The sequence below is a fragment of the Pongo pygmaeus genome, chromosome 7 (genome assembly GCF_028885625.2).
Source record: "Pongo pygmaeus isolate AG05252 chromosome 7, NHGRI_mPonPyg2-v2.0_pri, whole genome shotgun sequence".
Lineage (NCBI taxonomy): Eukaryota > Metazoa > Chordata > Mammalia > Primates > Hominidae > Pongo > Pongo pygmaeus.
In genome coordinates, this window is record NC_072380.2 from 75,221,062 (window position 1) to 75,240,781 (window position 19,720).

General features: G+C 36.4%; 1 protein-coding gene across 4 annotated transcripts in view; it reads left to right on the forward strand.

The window, feature by feature from the left end:
* The window catches only part of YTHDF3 (YTH N6-methyladenosine RNA binding protein F3), a 41,971-nt gene extending 22,725 nt beyond the window's left edge, over positions 1-19,246 (forward strand). For all 4 annotated transcript variants that reach the window (XM_054498653.2, XM_063668812.1, XM_054498654.2 and 1 more), the window contains one exon: positions 16,155-19,246. In XM_054498653.2, coding sequence (XP_054354628.1) covers positions 16,155-16,178 — 24 coding nt within the window. In that variant the 3' untranslated portion in view covers positions 16,179-19,246. The remainder of the gene's footprint in view (positions 1-16,154) is intronic.
* The last annotated feature ends 474 nt before the right edge of the window (positions 19,247-19,720 follow it).

The following is a 19,720-nucleotide window of genomic DNA, read 5'->3' on the forward strand; positions in this document are numbered from 1 at the left end:
CCTAGCTGGGCATGGTGGCTCACATCTGTAATCCCAACACTTTGGGAGGGAGGCCCAGGCGCACGGATCGCTTGAGGTCAGGAGTTTGATACCAGCCTGGCCAACATGGTGAAACTCTGTCTCTACTAAAAATACAAAAATTAGCCAGGCATGGTGGTGCGTGCCTGTAGTCCCAGCTACTTGGGAGGCTGAGACAGGAGAATTGGTTGAACCGGGAAGGTGGATTGCAGTAAGCCAGGATTGCACCACTCCACTCCAGCCTGGGTGACAGAGCTAGACTCCATCCAAAAAAAAAAAAAAAAAAAGCAGCAGCAGCAGCCATGTTTTTTAAAAGACTAAAAGAAATTTGAACTTAACTGACTAAAGATTTTTATCAAGAGTATATAAGCTAGTGTGGTGGTGCATGCCTGTATTCACAGCTACCCAGGAGGCTGAGGCAGAAGGATTGCTTCATTCCAGGAGTTTGAGACCAGCCTGAGTAGCACAGTCACAACCCATCTCTAAAATAAATGAATATATTTTAAAAGAATATATATAGAAATTCTGTGAATTAATTTAAGAAAAGATAACCAATAGAAAAATAGTCAAAGATGTGAATAGGCATTTAATGAGAGGAAAAACATGTAGCTAATAAGAATATAAAGGCTTACTAAAAATGAGGGAATACGAGTCAGGACTACAGTGAGAATATTTTATATCCATTCATTTGGCAAAATTAAGAAGTTTGACAGTATCAAGTATTGGAAAGATTGTAGATCAACAAGACCTCTTACACAGTTGCAAATGAGAATCTAAATTGATAAAGCCACTTCAAGAGCAGTTTTGTATTTTCCTGTAAAGTTGAACATAATCTACCTTATAATTCAGCAGTTGTTTTCTGGGATACATACCTAATAGAAACTTGCATGTATAAGAACGTTAGGAGCAATCAATAGTTGTGTTTTTTTTTTTTTTTTTTTTTTTTCAAAAAAAATGGCAGCATTTCAAATGTCCATCGTTAGGAAAATGGCCAAATATATTGGTGCCTATACAGTATAATAGAATAGTTAAACTGTAATTACATACAAAAGTATTGGTAACTATACTTTTGCTTCATCTTTTCCATCGTAAATAAACTTTTTGGGGGAGGCCGGGCATGGTGGCTCACGCCTAATCCCAGCATTTTGGGAGGCCGATGTGAGTGGATCACCTGAGGTCAGGAGCTCGAGATCAGCCTGGCTAACATGGTGAAACCCATTTTCTACTAAAAATACAAAAAATTAGCTGGGCGTGGTGCTGCGTGCCTGTAATCCCACCTACTCGGGAGGCTGAGGCAGGAGAGTCACTTGAACCCGGTAGGCGGAGGTTGCAGTGAGGCAAGTTCGTGCCATTGCACTCCAGCTTGGGCAACAAGAGCGAAACTCTGTCTCAAAAAACAATAAAAGTAAAAAAATAAATAAATTTTGGGGGGAATAAGAATATGTGAAACATTCATACCTTTTATCCAGATTCACTTATTATTAACATGCTTCCCCATCTGCTTTATGGTTCTTTTGAACCACTTGAGATAACTTTCCCCCAAAAAACTATAGTGTTTTTTTCCTATAGGAAAGAATGAGGGTATTATCTTGCATAACCATAATATTCTGTCAGATGATCCATGGAATTGCTTATTGCTTTCTTCTAGTAGCGAATCCAGTCTAGGATCAGGTAAAGGATCTAACTTGGTTACAACAATTTTGAATAAGTTTAGAAGGGTTATACTAACCTGCCTTCCCCAAGTTTGGGGAGATTTTAACTAAAATTTACGTTGAGGTCTATAGTTACTGTATCTTTCTTTCATTTCCTTCCTTCGTTCATGTTTTTCTTTAAATTCTTGAGCCTGATTATGACAACAAACAAGGACTTTAAAAACCTAATTTCATCTCTTGTCATTGCTAGATATTTTTTTATTGACTGATTATTTTGGCAACAGGAGTTCCTCGGCTTGCCTTGCCAGCCAACAAGGCTCTTCCTGTGGAGGAGCCAACCTGTCATATCCTGTCTGCTTATATAAAACTTGGAATGTCAGGCCCTCTATTTTAGAGTGAAGGGTATTGGTGAAGCTTCAAATTGTAGGAGAAGTCCATGCTAGTTAGTATTTGTATTACATTTGAAAACATAATTTTGATATATTTGAGTAAAATCAAGCTTGATGAATGAATAACCAACACCCCATTAAAAGAAGTAGTAATTCCGGGAGTGGAAGATAATTAAAAATACAAAACAAAATTGTAATTTGTATTGTTAGGAATGATTCCTGTGTAAAAAGAACAGAAAACCAGAAAGTGTTATTGGAAATCAGAAACATAATTATCAGAATTTAAAAATCTGAGTAACCAGATTAATGTCATGTTTTAGATCCAGTTGATGATCTGAAACTTCAGATTAGAGAAAAATTTCAAATGTGCAGCAATAGAGATGAAAATACAGAATGGGAAAGATGTGATGGAAAGAGAGGTTCTCCAGTATTTCTCTAAAAGAGTGTTAAAAGAATACAGGAAACAGTAATCAAAAGGAGGAATGATTAACGAAAACAGATAAATATTTTCAGATGGAATGGGAGGAATACATGAGCCCAGGAGTTCAAGACTACCCTGGGCAACATAGTGAGACCCTGTATTTACGTGTGTGTGTGTGTGTGTGTGTGTGAGACCCTGGGCAAATAGTGAGACCCTGTATTTACGTGTGTGTGTGTGTGTTTGTGTGTGTGTGTGTGAGGATCTCACTCCCATTGCCCAGGCTGGAGTGCAGTGGTATGATCATAAGTTCACTGCAGCCTCGACTTCCCAGGCTCAGGTGATTCTTCCACCTCAGTCTCCCAAGTACCTGTGACTACAGGCAGGCACCACCATGCCCATCTAATTTTTCCTTGTTTAGTAGAGACAGGATTTTGCCATGTTGCCCAGGTTGGTTTAGAACTTACAGACTCAAGTGCTCTGCCCCCCTCGGCTTCTCAAAGTTCTGGGATTACAGGCATGAATCACCACACCTGGCCTTTACAAAAGATTTAAAAGTTAGCCAAGTGTGGTGGCAAGTGCCAGTATTCCCAGCTACTTGGGGGGCTGAGTTTGGAGTATTGCTTGAGCCTGGGAAGTTGAGGCTGCAGTTAGCCGTGATTGCGCCACTGAACTCCAGCTTGGGCGACAGAAGTCTGTCTCTTAAAAAAAAAATTTAAAGGCTGGGCTTGGTGGCTCAACGCCTGTAACTATAGCACTTTGGGAGGCTGAGGCGGGAGGATCACTTGAGGTCAGGAGTTTGAGACCAGCCTGGCCAACATGGTGAAACCCTGTCTCTACTAAAAATACAAAAATTAGCGAGGTATGCTGGCAGGCACTTGTAATCCCAGCTCCTCGGGAGGCTGAGGTAGGAGAATCACTTGAAACCAGGAGGTGGAAGTTGCAGTGAGCCGAGATTGCGCCACTGCACTCCATCCTGGGTGACAGAGCAAGACTCCGTCTCAAAAAAAAAAAGAATAAAAAAGGACAAAGACAAAATCATAAAAGCTTCCTGAGTAAAAGACAAATTACCTACAAAGAAAGGAGAATCAGACTGTCGTTAGAATTCTATAACCCTGGATACTCAAATCTTATTTTTGGGTTGAGAGGGGTGGAGAGGAGTGGTTTATGGAATTATACCTGTAAAGATGAGTGTTTAATTATATCAGTGAGGTGGGTCGGAGGGTCGGGGGAGTAAAAGAAATGTAGACTTAAAAGAGCTTAGCCACGTACTGTTCATGAAAACCATACTTAAAGTGTTTCAGCAGAATGAAAAAGAATTCAAGAAAGAACAACAACCCGTAGCACCTGGTTATACTAGAACAAATATCTCTCAGCAGGGACCCTATGTGCATTTTATGTCACACAGGTTGACATTGTTTATAGAGGATCAGAACTTTTGGCCATCTCATCCTGCCTACTTAATTGGCATTATGGTCCTTCACGTCTGACAATGTGGGCCCTTGGTTGGGAACCACTGACCTTGGAGAATTGAAGGAAGCTAAAAAGAAATAAAATTTCTAGATAGCCTTTGTCGTATTGGAAGATAACCTCTGAAAGAGCAGGATTGGCTTTGCTCTCTGCTGAATCCCTAGCACCTAGAAAAATGCCTAGCACACAGTAGGTTTTAAGTAGACATTTGTTAAAAGTGGAAATGCTTTGAAGAATCTCTTCCCATTTGCAAAGTATGAATGTCTGTAGGATTTTTTCTTCTTTATAGGTGTAATCGCTTTGTTACTTGATCATTGAAGTTATATAAAATGCTGTCTATTGGTTTTTTTCATTTATAGAAATGGACAGTAGGATATAAAAGATTTAATTATATTTAGAACAGAATGTTATGAGATGGAATGGGAAGAGTTTAACGAAGAGTAAATCACTTATTTTCTAATCTTTCTGACAGTAACATAATTGTTTAAAGATATATCAAGGAACAGTACCTTGAACATATTGTTTCAAATCATAAGCACAGCCACTGGAATAATTAAAAATAGTGTGGCTTGTAGTATGGGAGAGGAGAAGAGAAGTGGGATATACCATATTCACTGTGATATGGTAAATTACTCATTATGTACAATGGGAATCGATAGCGTCTGAATTGATAAGCAATTTTTGTATTAGTATGCTATTTAAATTTATAATGGCAACCCCTCAGAGGAACTGAATAATAGAAGGGAAAAGAAAAAGAACTGATAAAAATCCTGAGTATATTTGTCCAGTATAAATTCAAATAATCTGCATAGCAGTAGAATCTACTTTTGACTATTGAGGTGATTCTTTTGAAATTTTTCCATTGTTGTAGTGAATGTGAGTCATTTAAATCCCCCTGTATTCCTTTATTCTTGTAAATCTTCATTAATCAGGAAACATAATCCGAGACTATTTTTGGTTCAGTTGCTCTTTTAATACCACATAGGAATAATTAGAGTTTTCAGTTGCCTGTAACATTGAGATAAACTTTCAAATCATGGCATTACCTATTCCTCCAGAAAGAGATGGAGCCCTGCAGTTTATGCAGAAATGAGCAAGGCATAATTATAATAAAATCTCTAGAATTTTCTATGTATTTTAGTTCCTTATGCTGTTACATAGTTGGCCATTTCTTTCTTTTTCTCTTCTTTCTTTTCTTTTTCTTTTCCTTGCCTTTTCCCTTTCCTTTCCTTTCGTTTCCTTTCTTTTCCTTTTTCCTTTCCTTTTTCCTCCCCTCCCCCACCCCTCCCCTTCCCTTCCCTTTCTTTTCTTTTCTTCTCTTTTCTTTTCTTTCCAGAGCCTTGCTCTGTTGCCCAGGCTGGAGTGCAGTGGCGCAATCTGGGCTCACTGCAGTCTCCACCTTCAGGATTCAAACAATTCTCATGCCTCAGCCTCCCGAGTAGCCAGGGCTACAGGTGTGTGCCACCACGCCTGGCTAATTTTTGTATTTTTAGTAGAGATGGGGTTTCACCACGTTGGCCAGGCTGGTCTCGAACTCCTGACCTCAGGTCATCTGCCCACCTCTGCCTTCCAAAGTGCTGGGATTACAGACTTGAGCCACTGTGCCTGGCCAAGTTGGGCATTTCTGAAGATTTAAGTTTTAGTGCCTGATACAGTTTTTTTCATATTTGGAATAACTTTAAGATGAGATGATGTTAGGTCTGTCTCAGAGTACTCAACTTTGTGTTAACATAGAAGAAATTACTTCAAAAATAGTTATACCTATGACAACAGCAAACATTTCCCTGGCAGTTTTTAATAACGTGGATTGAAGTCTATTCTATTACCCTTTGGTAAATTTTTCTGTGGTTATAGTTCTCTGTTGCTGAAAAAGTTGATTATAATTAACAGAAACAAATTTAATATATAGAATCTACTTTTGTAAAGTTTGAAGAATGTTTTTCTAGAAAGTAAAGTTGGGCCTAGGATGTAACACATTTGATACAATAAACTTTTATGTAACATATTTAATTAAATAATGTGACATATTTGATTAAATAATTTCTTGATAAAAACATTGAGTGGTATTTTGAATAGTCAAGATGATTGAGTTTTTACTGCAGTATTACTCTATTCTGAACTTGGTAAGTATTTTTTATGAGTTAGAATTGGAAAGGGGGTGCTTCAATTAACATATTAATTTGTTTTTATTTTTTCTCAGATTATTAATAGTGGTTATGTTCCGATGCTGATAACTTTATCAAGTTAATTATAGATCTTTGGGAGATACTTCTTCCATACTATAATCATGAGGTGATTAAATTGGACAGAATTTCATTTATAATCATTTCTTGATATATACAGGGGATTATTCCAGGACCCCCGTGAATACCAAAATCTGCACATACTCAAGTTATGCAGTCGGTTCTCCCTCCAATATAGGCATGTTTTACATCCCTTGAATACTGCATTTTTTTTTATCTCTTTCGTTGAAATAATTCGTTGTAAGTGGACTCCTGCAGTTCACACCAGTGTTGTTGAAGGGTCCAGTTGTGTTTCATTTATCTTTTTCTTCAGCAAATACATGATAACTTGAGTAGCAATATATTTAACCTTAGGTGGATATGAAATATCTTATGTTTCCGGAAATAATTTAAATTATTGAATTATTCCTGTTTAATAGTTTACTTTAAGTGTGACATGCAGTTTCTTAATTTAAGGTATGTGTGTCCAAGGAAAGAATATTTTTTCATGAATGGAGAGCTGTAGTTACCGAAGATAAGAGTTATTCTTCCATAAGGGTCATTTGAGGTGCTTAACTGACTTTACCTGTTTCTTGGAATGGCTTAAACATTTTTTTTAATTTATAAAAATCTGCTGGGTATTTTACCCTACTCATACATGAATACTGTTGAAGTTAGGGAAAGATATCACAGTTCCATTCTCTGTACTTTGGCCTTTGTTGTATTAAATGAGTAGGGATAGTGTTTGGTCTGTTGTGAATTGCTGTCTCAGTTACTTATGACTGTCTAATAGATTTCTTCAAAACTCATTGGCTTAAAACATACAGTTTACAGTTTTTGCATGTCAGAAATCTGGGCGCAGCTTGTCTGGGTCCTCAGCTTTAGGGCCTCTCACAAGGCTGTAGTCAAGGCTGGGCTTGAGGTCTCATTGTGAATACTCTGCTGGTGAAAAATCTGCGTCCAAACTCATGGTTGTTGGCAGAATTCAGTTTCTTAAGCGTTGTTGGACTAAGAGCCTCAGTTCCTGTAGGCTATATGCCAGAGGCTGCCTATACTGTGTTTTTTGCCACATGGGACTTTCCCACAGGAGGCTTGCTTCATTAAAGTGAGCAAGCTGAGAGGGCAATAGAGTAAGCTGAGGAGGCAGTAGCTACCAGGACAGAAGTCACAGTCTTTTGTAACTTAATTACGGAAGTGACACTCTGTCGCCTCGGCTGAATTTTTTTAAAAATTTTTTAATTTCTTTTAATTTTGTTTTTATTTTTAAATTTAATTTTTAAATTTCTTTCATTTTTCTTTTCTTTTTTTTTTTCCCCTTATTCTTTAATTTGAGATACTGGGGATTGAACCCCTGTTGAATTCTGTTGATTAGAAGCAGTTCACTCATTGGGTCCAGGCCACACGCAGGGGAGGGGATTTATAAGGGTGTGAATACCTGAATGCAGAGACCATTGTGGTACTGCCTGCCACAACTGTTTTGAACCTTTTTATGGGTGGACCATATGGTTATATCAAATCATGGTACCTGATTTGAATTTGTGGTGGTCTGGCAGTGTTTGTTATGATTATCAGGTCTTCAAATTTTTATTTGTAAACTGAAAAATTAGATTAAAGCCTTATTCAATTTAAAACATGTTATCTTTATTTCTAGCAAATACAATTTTGATTGGGAGTTTCAAGGTGTCAAGGTGAATTTTTAAGATGGGCCTTGAATGATAATATGTAGGATTTCATAGTAAAGTCAAGACAGGCATTCAGAGCCTAGGGTATTGTGATATGTTGAAGGAATTTAAAATAGCTAAAACTTAGGGAGGGAGGCAGTACAGAAAAAGAGACAAAGTTGGAAAGATGAATCACAAGTTGAAGAAATTGTTATTCAGCAGGCATTTTTGAACATGCTAGACACTTAAGGGATAGAGCTCATTAAGAAAATTTCTGTCTTCAAGGAGCTAAAGTCTGATAGTATTGAGGAATCATTTTTAAAGTTTTTAAGCAAGGAAGTTACATACAAATTAGCTATGTTGAAATGTCACTTTAGAAATATCTAAGCCTTCAATCAAACAAGGATTGCACAAAGTAAGAGAAATACCTAAGCCATTGCATGTGTTTATATAGAGATTTACAGCCAGGTGTGGTGGCTCATGCCTATGATCCCAGGATTTTGGGAAAGTGAGGCGGGAGGATTGCTTGAGGCCAGGAGTTCGAGACCACGCTGGCCAACATAGACCCTGTCTCTATATTTAGAATAAGAAATAAATAAATAAAAATTTACATTATGTTTTCAATTACATAGGAAATTATGTGAATGCCAGTAAAACCTTTATTTTACTACTATTTCATTTCGTTAACAGTTAGCATAAGTAACATTATATGCATAAAATTGTACTTACTGTTGGTCTCTAGTTAATAAATATAATTTACCAGATGTTGAGTTAATCATTTTCGTTGTAGAGAATCCTCACCAAACTTTACATTGCACTCCAATTTCTGAGTGAAATTGACTTCACTGTTTGTGGCAGAAAGTTCTGAATTTATTGAAAGATGATTCAACTCTGGTATTGTCTGCATTTGACACGCTTGATATACTTTCTGCTGAATTAGAAATAACAAGGGAATTAAAAAAGCATAGTGAAAATCTACAATTAGAGAACTAGGCTGTAAAAGCTATTAGTGAATAATTCTGCATGTGAAAGACAGTCTAGAATATAATAATTATTTTTATTTTATCAAAAAGAGCCCAAAGTTTGGCATCCCAAATAGAATTGCATATGCACTCCTTTGCTTGGCTTTAAGAGCCTCTGTTATTAGGTCTTTTTTCCTAAGATTTCTCCCAGCACACATCTGTATTCTAATCAACCTATGTCACCATATATTTAGATCCTGCATGGTCTTTTCTTAACTGTGTTCCCTCATTCAACAGATAAATAATAAAGAGTACCGTAAGCCACCAAAGATAAATAACCCTTTGTAGAACTCAGTCTACTTAGGAAGCCAAATGTGTATTTCCTTTCTGGATAATTTTGCAATGCTAGAGCCTCATTAAAATGTAAATGTAAGTTTAAGAAATCTGAAGAGTGGATTTCCAAAACAGAACCTCTCCATCCCCAAAACATAATGATTGTCCTTTCCCCTGATAACTATATAGTTTTGAAATTAGTTTTACAGTGCAGAATTGGTTTGTTTCCTTTACAGTTTTGTCTTTTGCTTTTTTAATGCCAAAGGGTCCGTCCTGTTCTTGGGACAGTGCGTGCTAGAAGCTTATCTAAGTATCATAGCACTGTAAAGGTGGACATATGTGCAGGCTTTTGAGCAGCTGGGGTTTTATCCATCTGATACTGCCCTTGTTCTACTCTTTTTTTTTTTTTTTTTTTTTTTTTGGGATGGAGTCTTGCTCTTGTTGCCTAGGCTGGAGTGCAGTGGCACGATCTTGGCTCACTGCAACCTCCGCCTCCTGGGTTCAAGTGATTCTCCTGCCCCAGCCTCTCGAGTAGCTGGGATTACAGGTGCCCGCCACCACACCCAGCTAATTTTTTGTATTTTTAGTAGAGACGGGGTTTTGACATGTTTGTCAGGCTGGTCTCAAACCTCTGACCTGGCTTTAGCTTTTGGGTGAAATTTCAGTAACACTTTTAGCCTCATAAACAATAAGGATAAGCAGGACAACCATTAAAATAGTAATACCTTATAGAATATATATATACACACATAACATGTTTCTGCGATATGGTATTTGTTATTTGGTAGTTGTATGCAAATTGTAGTTTACTAAATTTAGCGATTTTTTAAAAACTTTATTTTGAAATAATTTTAGATTTACAGAAATGTTTCAAAGATTACAGGGAATTTCTGTATATTCTTTATTCATTTTCCCTAATATTAACATATAATCATAGTGCATTTATTTAAACTAAGAAATAAACATTGGTACAATATTGTTAACTAAATTACAGAGGTTTTCCACATTTTCCCAGTTTTCTCACTAATGTCTTTTTCAAGATCTAGTCTGGACACTAACATTGCATTTAGTTGTCATGTCTCCTTACTCTCTAAGCTGTTACAGTTTTTCCGTCTTGCTTTGTTTCCCATTACATTTTTAAAGAGTACTTGTCAGGTATTTTGTAAGATATCCCTCAGTTTCGGTTTGGCTGATACTTTCTCATGATTAGACTAGGGGTTATGGATTTTTGAGAAGTATACCACAGAAGTGATGTATCCTCTTCGTCTCATCATATATCTTATTACTAGTGATCTTAACTTCAGTTGTTTAAAGTGGTGTCTGCTAGGTTTCTCCACCATAAAATGTTCTGTTTTCCCCTTTGTGTACTCTGTTCCTAGAGGCAAGTCATGCACTGTGCAGCCCACACTTGAGGAAATCAAGCCCCACCTACTGCAAAGAGGAATATCAAAGACTTTGTGACATTTTTTGTTGTTTATCACCATTCTGTTTGTTCTTTTTTCTTCTACTGGAATATTCATTTTTGTCTTGGATCTATCCTCTCATTTTTTTCTTTGTGCTTTCCATTTCTTTATTCTTGCTCTGTGATGTGAGATATTTCTTGGATGTAATATTCTACTCCACAAATGAGGCAGCGACCATTTCTCCCTTAATTAATCTACTGAATTTTTCAATTTGAAAATCAAGATTCTTAGCTACAAAATTTTTTGTGTGTTTATTGCTTTTTTTTTGAGACAGAGTTTTGCTCTTGTTGCCCAGGCTGGAGTGCAGTGGTGTGATCTCGACTCACTGCACCCTCCACCTCCTGGGTTCAAGCTATTTTCCTGCCTCGGCCTTCCCAGTAACAGGGATCACAGGCATGCGCCACCACGCCCAGCTAATTTTGTATTATTTAGTAGAGACGGGGTTTCTCCATGTTGGTCAGGATGGTCTCGAACTCCTGAGCTCAGGTGATCCGCCCACCTTGGCCTCCCAAACTGTTGGGATTACAGGCATGAGCCACCGCGCACCTGGCTTGTTTGTTGCATTTCATAGCAAGTGTCTGATTGCTTCGTTTTTCAGATGTTCACTGCCTTCTTCAGCAGTTCTGTTTTATTGTTATTTATGTTCTCAGTGTTTATTCTTCTTTTCCTTTTGAATGCAATGGCCTTTTAGATACACAGTGACTTTTTCCCTTGTGGCTCATTTAGGCTCAGATCTGGTTACTGAAATATTGCTAATGGTGATAAACCTACCGAAGATTATAAGGAAAATAAATCATTTATCTTTCTTGTCTTGTTAAGAGCATGCGGTAGGCTCCTCTTAGGACATTGAAGAAAGTCTTGGTTTTCAGGCTGTTTCCTAGTTTGAAGACTAGGGAAGTCTTAGCTCATTTGTTAACCTCTGTGAAAAAGACAGGAGTTGGCAGTAAACTTCCTTCTGGGCTCATTTCCATATGACAAATTCCAATCTTTGCTCTAGAATCCTATGCTGCTGTCCAGTGTATTTGCTTAGTTCACAGTGGGGAAGAAGCCCTGTACTACTCAGTTTTTCCTCAAGAGATTCAGCCCTCAAATTTCAGAATCTGTCTAAAGTGTCTTTTTCTAAACTATAACTAGGGGCTTAGTCCTTCTCTGGGGGTATCGGATGGTGGCTATTTTTGTGTAATTCAGGTTTCCTTTATCCCCAAGTTACTTTCCAACAACATACCAGTACATGTAATTATGATGTTAACTATACAGTACCTCATTTTGTAATAACATCAGAAGTTAATGATATCACTGATAGCTCATCATTTCTTTCTTTCTTTCTTTCTTTTTTTTTTTTTTTTTTTGAGACGGGGTCTGGCTCTGTTGCCCTGGCTGGAGTGCAGTGGTACAATCTTGGCTCACTGCAACCTTCACCTTGTGGGTTCAAGCAATTCTCCTGCTTCAGCCTCCTGAGTAGCTGGGATTACAGGTGTATGCCACCATGCCTGGCTGATTTTTGTGTTTTTAGTAAAGACAGGGTTTCCCCATGTTGGCCAGGCGGGTCTTGAACTCCTGACCTCAGGTGATCCACCTGCCTCGGCCTCTCAAAGTGCTGGTATTACAGGCGTGAGCCACTGCACCTGGTTGCTCATCATTTCTTAGTCTCACACTTCTAGTGGTCTGTAGCTGATAGTATGCCCACAGATATTGTGTTAAAATATTTTAATAGTAACACTGTCGGGCACAGTCCATCTTGTTAATATAAATGTGGGGTTTTTTTGGTCTTAAAGCAGAGGTTCTTAAAAAATGGATCATAAACTTTTGGAGGATTTGAGTTCTGTTGATGGACTTTTTACCATGCACTGTGGACTTTTCAAATTTGTTTTCCATCTGGACCTTTTTCTCCTCTCTGCGAACTCATGTATCCAGTTGCCTATTTGACATCTTTATTTAGTTGTCTCATAAGCAGCCTAAATTTAGTGTAACTCCTGTTTTGTTTTGTTTTTTTGAGACGGAGTTTCGCTCTTGTTGCCCAGGCTGGAGTGCAATGGCGCGATCTTGGCTCACCGCAACCTCCGCCTCCCGCGTTCAAGCGATTCTCCTGCCTCATCCTCCTGAGTAGCTGGGATTATAGACATGTGCCACCATAGCCAGCTAATTTTGTGTTTTCAGTAGAGACGGGGTTTGTCAGGCTGGTCTTGAACCCCCGACCTCAGGTGATCCGCCTGCTTCAGCCTCCCAAAGTGCTGGGATTACAGGTGTGAGCCATCGTGCCTGGCCATAACTCCTGTTCTTTACCTGCTCCAAACTTCATTCATCTTAGTAGGGGAGAGGGTATGATACCACTCTCCTTTCAGTTGCTTAGGCCAAAAGTTCTGGGCTCATCCTTGATACTTCTTTCTAACCCCTTATCTAATCCATCAGTAAGTCTTGTTGGCTTTGCTTTCACATATATACTGAATCCAGGCACTTCTTAGTAACTCTACTAAAGTTACTAATTAAAGTTGTCTTTAATTATGATTTAAATTTTTTGTCTTTAACATTCAGATTTATTGGCATATTAGCATGATTAACATTTTCATTTACTAATAATACTAATAAGTGTTCATGATATCTAGACTTCATTTTTAAAAAATCAGTAATTTCAGAGACTTTTCTATTGTTTTTTTTTCCCTCTAAAACTTCAGCTTTTAATTTTGTTTCTCTTTTCTAATTTCCATTATGATGTTTTGGAGACTGTTAGAACCGTGTTTTAGAAATCCCAAACGTGGGTTTTTTTCTTTGTTATCTGTTTTGTTTCCAAAATTGATGTCAGGAAATGTGATCTGTATACCAATTCTTTGACATTTACTAAGATTCACTTGATAGTTGTTCATTGTATACCTTGGTAAAATATGTACCTTGTAATTATTTGTCTCGGTTTTCTGTATTCTGTATACTCAATCTGTATTTTTACTAATGTGTAAATGTGTTAAGTTCCCCTGCTCTCTTAAGAATTTGTCAGCTTCTCCTTGTACTTGACAACTTATTAATATATTTAAAAGTGTAGTTTTAGTTTAGTATTGTTACAGCTTCTCAAAAATTGTTATGTAGCATGTGGTGACCATTGTGTCTCCAACAGTGGTTTTGACTTTAAAGTCCACTGTCTGATATTAGTATAGTTGTATGAGTCTTCATTTGCTTTGTGTTATTGTATGTCTCTGTTAGTCTTAACTTCTGTTTCCTTAAGTTTTAGGTTTCTTATAAATTATGTATAATGGGATTTTAAAGTTTCCTTAGCCGGTATCTGGTGGTTTCATTGATGGGCCTACATTTATTGTGACTCCTAGTTTAAATGTGTAAATGATACAAATGTTTATTTCTACCCTTTTATTTTGTGCTTTCTAATCTAGATTTTTTCAAACTCATTCTTCTTTTTCTGTCCTTTTGGGGTATTTTCTTTATTCTCCCCTTGTCCATTGAGTTGGAAGTTATGCATTATATATATAGATGTATTATCTATGTAACCTGTATATTTTAGTGATTCATTTAAAGTACATAGTTGATTACAATTCATACTGAAACAGCATAACATGTGGTCCTCATTGTTATAACTGATCATCTCACTGGCATTAAACTACTGTTTGTCTAACTTATCCTTAAGAAGAGTTGGATTTTTTTCCTGTAGTTTCTAGGGCTTTTCATGGAGTTGAGAAATTTCTCTAAGTTTTGATCAGTTATTTTATGGGGAGAATGAGCAGATTGCCCTTACATCTTTTTACTTAATTTCTCTATGGATTTTATGTCTAGCTTATTAGAGCGTGCTTCCAAATTTCTCATCCATAGCTATTTATTTCCTTTAGCAGTGAATTAAACTTTCTTTATGTTTCAGCTGGTTTGTGAAAAGTTGTAGGACCTTTGTAAAATTAAACTACAGCTTCATGGTACCAAATCCTTGTTTTATCTTTTCTTCCTTTGCTGATATTGTGGGATTTTTGTTTTTGTTTACCCTCTTGAAATGTACTTAATCTAGCTAGCTCTGTCTGTTTTTATTTTAGTCTTCCATTTCAATGTATCTCACCGATACTTGTTAGTCTATGAAATAGTTTCATTTATAGTTATGTAGTAGGACATTTCTTTTGTTAGCTTTATGTATGAAATAATGCTCTTCACGTTCCAGGAATGTATTAAAATAAAAAAGAAAGGACTTTTAGTAACAAACAGAACTGAGGTTCTCTTTGAAATTTACAATCCAGTTTTTAGGTGGTGTCACAGAGGATGGAAAACTAAATTGACCACTTGGAAAATATGATTTATATTTGTTACAGAACATGTTTTACTCATGCAAAAATAAAATGAGAGTAGCAAAAGCAAAGTGAGAGTCTTTTAATGTGTTAAACACCAGTGGTTTTCAAAGTGCAGTGTCTGGACCAGCAGTCCAGAACCACCTGTGAATTTGTTAGAAATTCAGATTCTCAGGTTCCACGTCAGACCTCTGGGGCCCAGACGTGCCATCCAGGTAGGTGACTCTGATACTTGTTTTAGAACCACTAAGTTACACATTAAAACAAGGTTGTACAAACTACTTGATGTGTTCAGTTGATAGGCATGTACAATGCTAGTCATTTTTTTCATCAGAAGTGTTACAGATAAATATTTGATTTCTAATAAACGTTGTTTAACTCAGTTTAACTTTTGTTCAAGTAGTTTTTGCTTTTTAAAATAGGAATTATAATTTTTCTCCCAATTATAAGCCAGCATTCGACTGAATTTGTCTAACACTCATCTTTTTGTTGTTGTTGTTGTTGTTGAGATGGAGTTTTGCTTTTGTTGCCCAGCCTGGAGTGCAATGGTGCGATCTCGGCTCATGGCAACCTCCGCATCCTGGGTTCAAGCGATTTTCCTGCCTCAGCCTCCCCAGTAGCTGGGATTACAGGCATCCGCCACCACGCCTAGCTAATTTTTGTATTTTTAGTAGAGGCGGGGTTTCATCATGTTGGTCAGGCTGATCTCGAACTTCTGACCTCAGGCGATCCACCTGTCTCGGCCTCCCGAAGTGCTGGGATTACAGGCATGAGCCACTGCGCCCGGCCTCATCTTACTTTTTAATGTGAAAAGTTATAGTGTGCTGAAAAAGAGTGTAAGATACTCTTTGTGATTTAAAGGAAATTTGTGATTTAAAGTTTTTTTTATTAATCTGAAATCTTCATTGAATGCAATTGTACTGCAATTTAATGTAACTTTTAACCTTTTTCTCCTGCCCCTACCTCAGATAATAGCTTTTAGTCTGTTTGACACCTCAAGATCAAACACTCTTTGAAAGGACTGAAAAGACGTTATTATATTCTCATCATAAACAAACAATAGGGATGTGGGGAGGATCTATACTCTCCTGAAGTAGGTCTTTGTGTTTGAGAGTTCTTTATTTAAAATGTTTTGTGGTAATAATCTCACTATGGTATATAGAGGTAATTATCAATTGTTTTTAATTACTTGAATTAGTACTTGAACTTTATGTGGAGATGATTTACATTATATGTGCATATAGTTTAAATCTTTAAATAATGAGAGTTTTTCATTGTATTTTTTTTTTTTTTTCCAGGAGAGAAATAGAAACAAACAATAACCGTATGAAGATGTCCTGTTAAATTTACAACACTAACGATGTAGACTCTGGAAATGCCTAATAAGTCAAAGAAGACGTATTAAAGCTTTTTTTCTGCTTAAGGTGACATCTTTGAACACTTTAACACAAAGTTGACTTTTCTCGTAATGGTTTTCATCAGCGCATCTGCCCTTATACTCTCACCAAACACACTTGAGAACTGTAACTTCGTCAAGCACTTTCTGTCCTGAAGCTTTTACCAGTATCTGCTGTCTTTTGTAATTATGCATCCTAGCTAAGGCACAGAAGACTGAATGAATGCAAGGATTCATTAACTCTTTGAATTTGTTAAATACTAACAGTTAACCATTAGAAGTGGTTCAATGATGTAAGAGTCACACTGCTTCAACTTTTTCTTTGTTGTAGTTTTTAAATTGTCGATTTTTAGCTATTTGACAGATTAAAAGCAAAATAATCATGCCATATTTAGTCCTGGAGTTCAAGTCTCAATGTTTATGTGAAAAATTATTGTAGTAAACTTTTAATATGGCAAAGCAACCTTAAGCTCTATTTTAGCCAAATGAAACATAATCTGAAATTATATTAGAACATTTCCCTTGTCTTCAAACTGTTTGGTGTAACAGAATATTGATATGCAGCTTGGTGGATTTCACCAGTTAATGCACATTCTTCTTCCCTCCTCCCCCCATTAATATGTATACTGAAAAATGTGCATTTGTCTGAGGAATTATTTTGTTTGCTACCACTTAATGAATCTCAAAATTTTGAGTAAATGTACCTCAGTCTAATCAGACTTTTTATGACCTTTATAACTACATTTAAAACCCTTAATTCCTATTTCTGGGTGTTTGCGAGCCTGATTGCTATCATGAAGTAAAAATTTATTACTCTAGGTATTCACTAGCTAAATAAACATAGTTCTTGTTTAGCAAGCATATATTGTTCCTCAGCTCTTTTCTCCAGCTTTTGCAGTGTCCTGGCATCCTTAAAATACTTTGAAAATATGGCCTTGATCCATGGATTAAATCAGTATCTAAGTGAATGTGTTGATGTTTTATTGATCAGATCTATATAAGTGGGAATACAGCATATATCTGGATATTCTTATATCTTTTTAACATTTTTTTCGTTAATTACATATCAACATTAATTTTGTATCTTGAAGCAAATTGATTTTGTATAATTAAATGTGTCAAGCATCTGTATTAATTGATTTGATGGCATAAGGTTATGAAAATAATGTACTGCCCCATGTATTACCGTTCCAAAAGGAGAAAGCTATGTAGAAAGATACATTAAGGGTGAAAATAGCAATACAGTAGATTTGAATACCTTGATGTTTTGCATTACTTCATTTATGTTTACATCATGTTTAGAAATGTTTTCATTTACTATGGTCTTTGGTCACTTCAGCTCAAAGACCTAGTGATGGATATTTCTTTGAGGCTTTCATTTATATAATTTTATTTTGTACAATTTTTTAAATGTGCAAATACTGTATTCAAGTGAAAAAATACAGTATTTGTAGATAACCATAGCTACTACACAGTTCTTTGGTAGTCCCAGTGTAGTTATATCAGTGTTTACTGAAGGGAACATCAAAATAATAATGGTATATTATAAAATAAAGACTTTCTTAAAGGAAAATTGCACCTATTTTACCTTTTTAAGAGTAAGCCATGAAATCTTGTAACATGTCTCTTAACTATTTATAATGAAAAGTGGCATTTGGGTATAGTCACCACAGCAATGTTCTACATCCCTAAGATTATATAGGTAGGACATGTCAAAGATGACTGTTGTCATTCTGGAGGTCCTTTAGAGAATATTATAAAAGGGTGACCTTGTAGGAAGGATCTGAGTCCTCCCCCTGAGGTTCTCTTTTTCTTGGTGCTTTATTAGCAACTCTGGATATTTTTATAAAACTAGTTACATTATAAACGGTTTCAAACATGTTTAATTTACATTAGGTTTTTATGTAAGAGTGTCATGGAAGCACTCAGCAAGCACGCTGATTGCAGTAGACTCAGACATGTGAATAAATGTAATTGAGAGTCTATTCATGATGAAGAGTACATCCCAGTGCCTTTAACCTGGATTTCTAATCTTAAGTGAAATGGGTGCAGCATTCCTTTGGAAAAAAAAAATCTTTTTATTTTCAAGTGATAATTTTGTGTTTTTCTCATATAAGTTTTCTCCAGAGCACCCACCTTCTCTTCCTTCTTGGTCTGTCATTATATTGCAAAATATTTTTCCTCTAAATGAAATTATTACAGGTTGTCTCAAGCACAACCAACTGAATGTCTCTTAACTGTGGGGACCAAAAGGGAGGAGAGAGCCTGGGTTCTACAAGGGGAGACACATCATCAAATGTTTGAATGATCACAAATTAAGACATTATCAGCCCAGTGAATTTCTTGCTTAATGTTTTTCCAAGTTCTGGCTTGAATATTTCTTATTAAAGCTATCTTATGTGGGTATTTTATTTTGAAAGGTATTACAGTTTGTATATTTAACAGTAAGGAGGAAACTGTAACCAAAATTAGTATTTCTCTATACGTATTGGTACTTGAAGATTCCTTTCAAAAGAAATCCAGCCTTTTCCTAATTTTAGTACTTAATTTCTCTTTTTAATTTAAGTGATCTTTCTAATTTGAAAGCTGTGTTCTTTTTGAATACCATGCATGGGGGTTAAGCTGATGTTAAAACAGTTTGCAATAAAAAAAAAGAATCAGCTTAAGTCATTTACTCATTTCAAGTGCATTCTGCATCCTTTAAAAATAAGTTTAAGAAATTTAAGAGAATTGTGTTTTCATTAAGTTTTGCATATCTTTTGTTATGCCATGTAAATTCCCTTTTTCGTATGATTAAAGGAAGGTTATGATAAAATGATTAGTTCATTTACATTCACTTGTAGCAATTACATGAGAATTTGAATTTTGTCGTGTTTGGGTTTGTTCATTCCTGTGAATGATGGTACAGTTAGGTGAGATTTTCTGTTATGGTACCCAAACTCACCATTTGGTCCTCTTTAATCTTTGAGGGTTTCAATAAAAATTGTTCACTCATATCTGTGTTCTTTCCATTTTATCCTCATGAATATGTATTGCTTGCCAGAAAACGTAACATTTTTGCCTACTCTGTTACGGATTTCCTGATTGACATATCTTTCACGTACAAATAGATTATATCACTCCTTCTAGTTGACTTTAAATTAAATAGAGCAGTTAATCAGAGGGAGGGTAACAGTTTACCCTATTTTTTATCCATTCCAAGGAGCTTATTGACTTATATGCTTTTAACACTAAGTTTAGAGCAAAAGAGAAAGAGAAGGCCTGTTTGTTTTTTGTAGCAGGAGGAAATCGTGGCAGCAGCTAATAATCCTAATCCCCCACTCTTGGTACCAAGGAATGTTTTTCTGACATTGTCTGCGTTACTTCTTGGGATTGACAGTTTATGTGGATAGGATCATGGCGACTCTGGATGATGCACTGATTATTGCTGGGCTCTCTGTCTAAGGTATTTGTTCAGATAGGAAAATT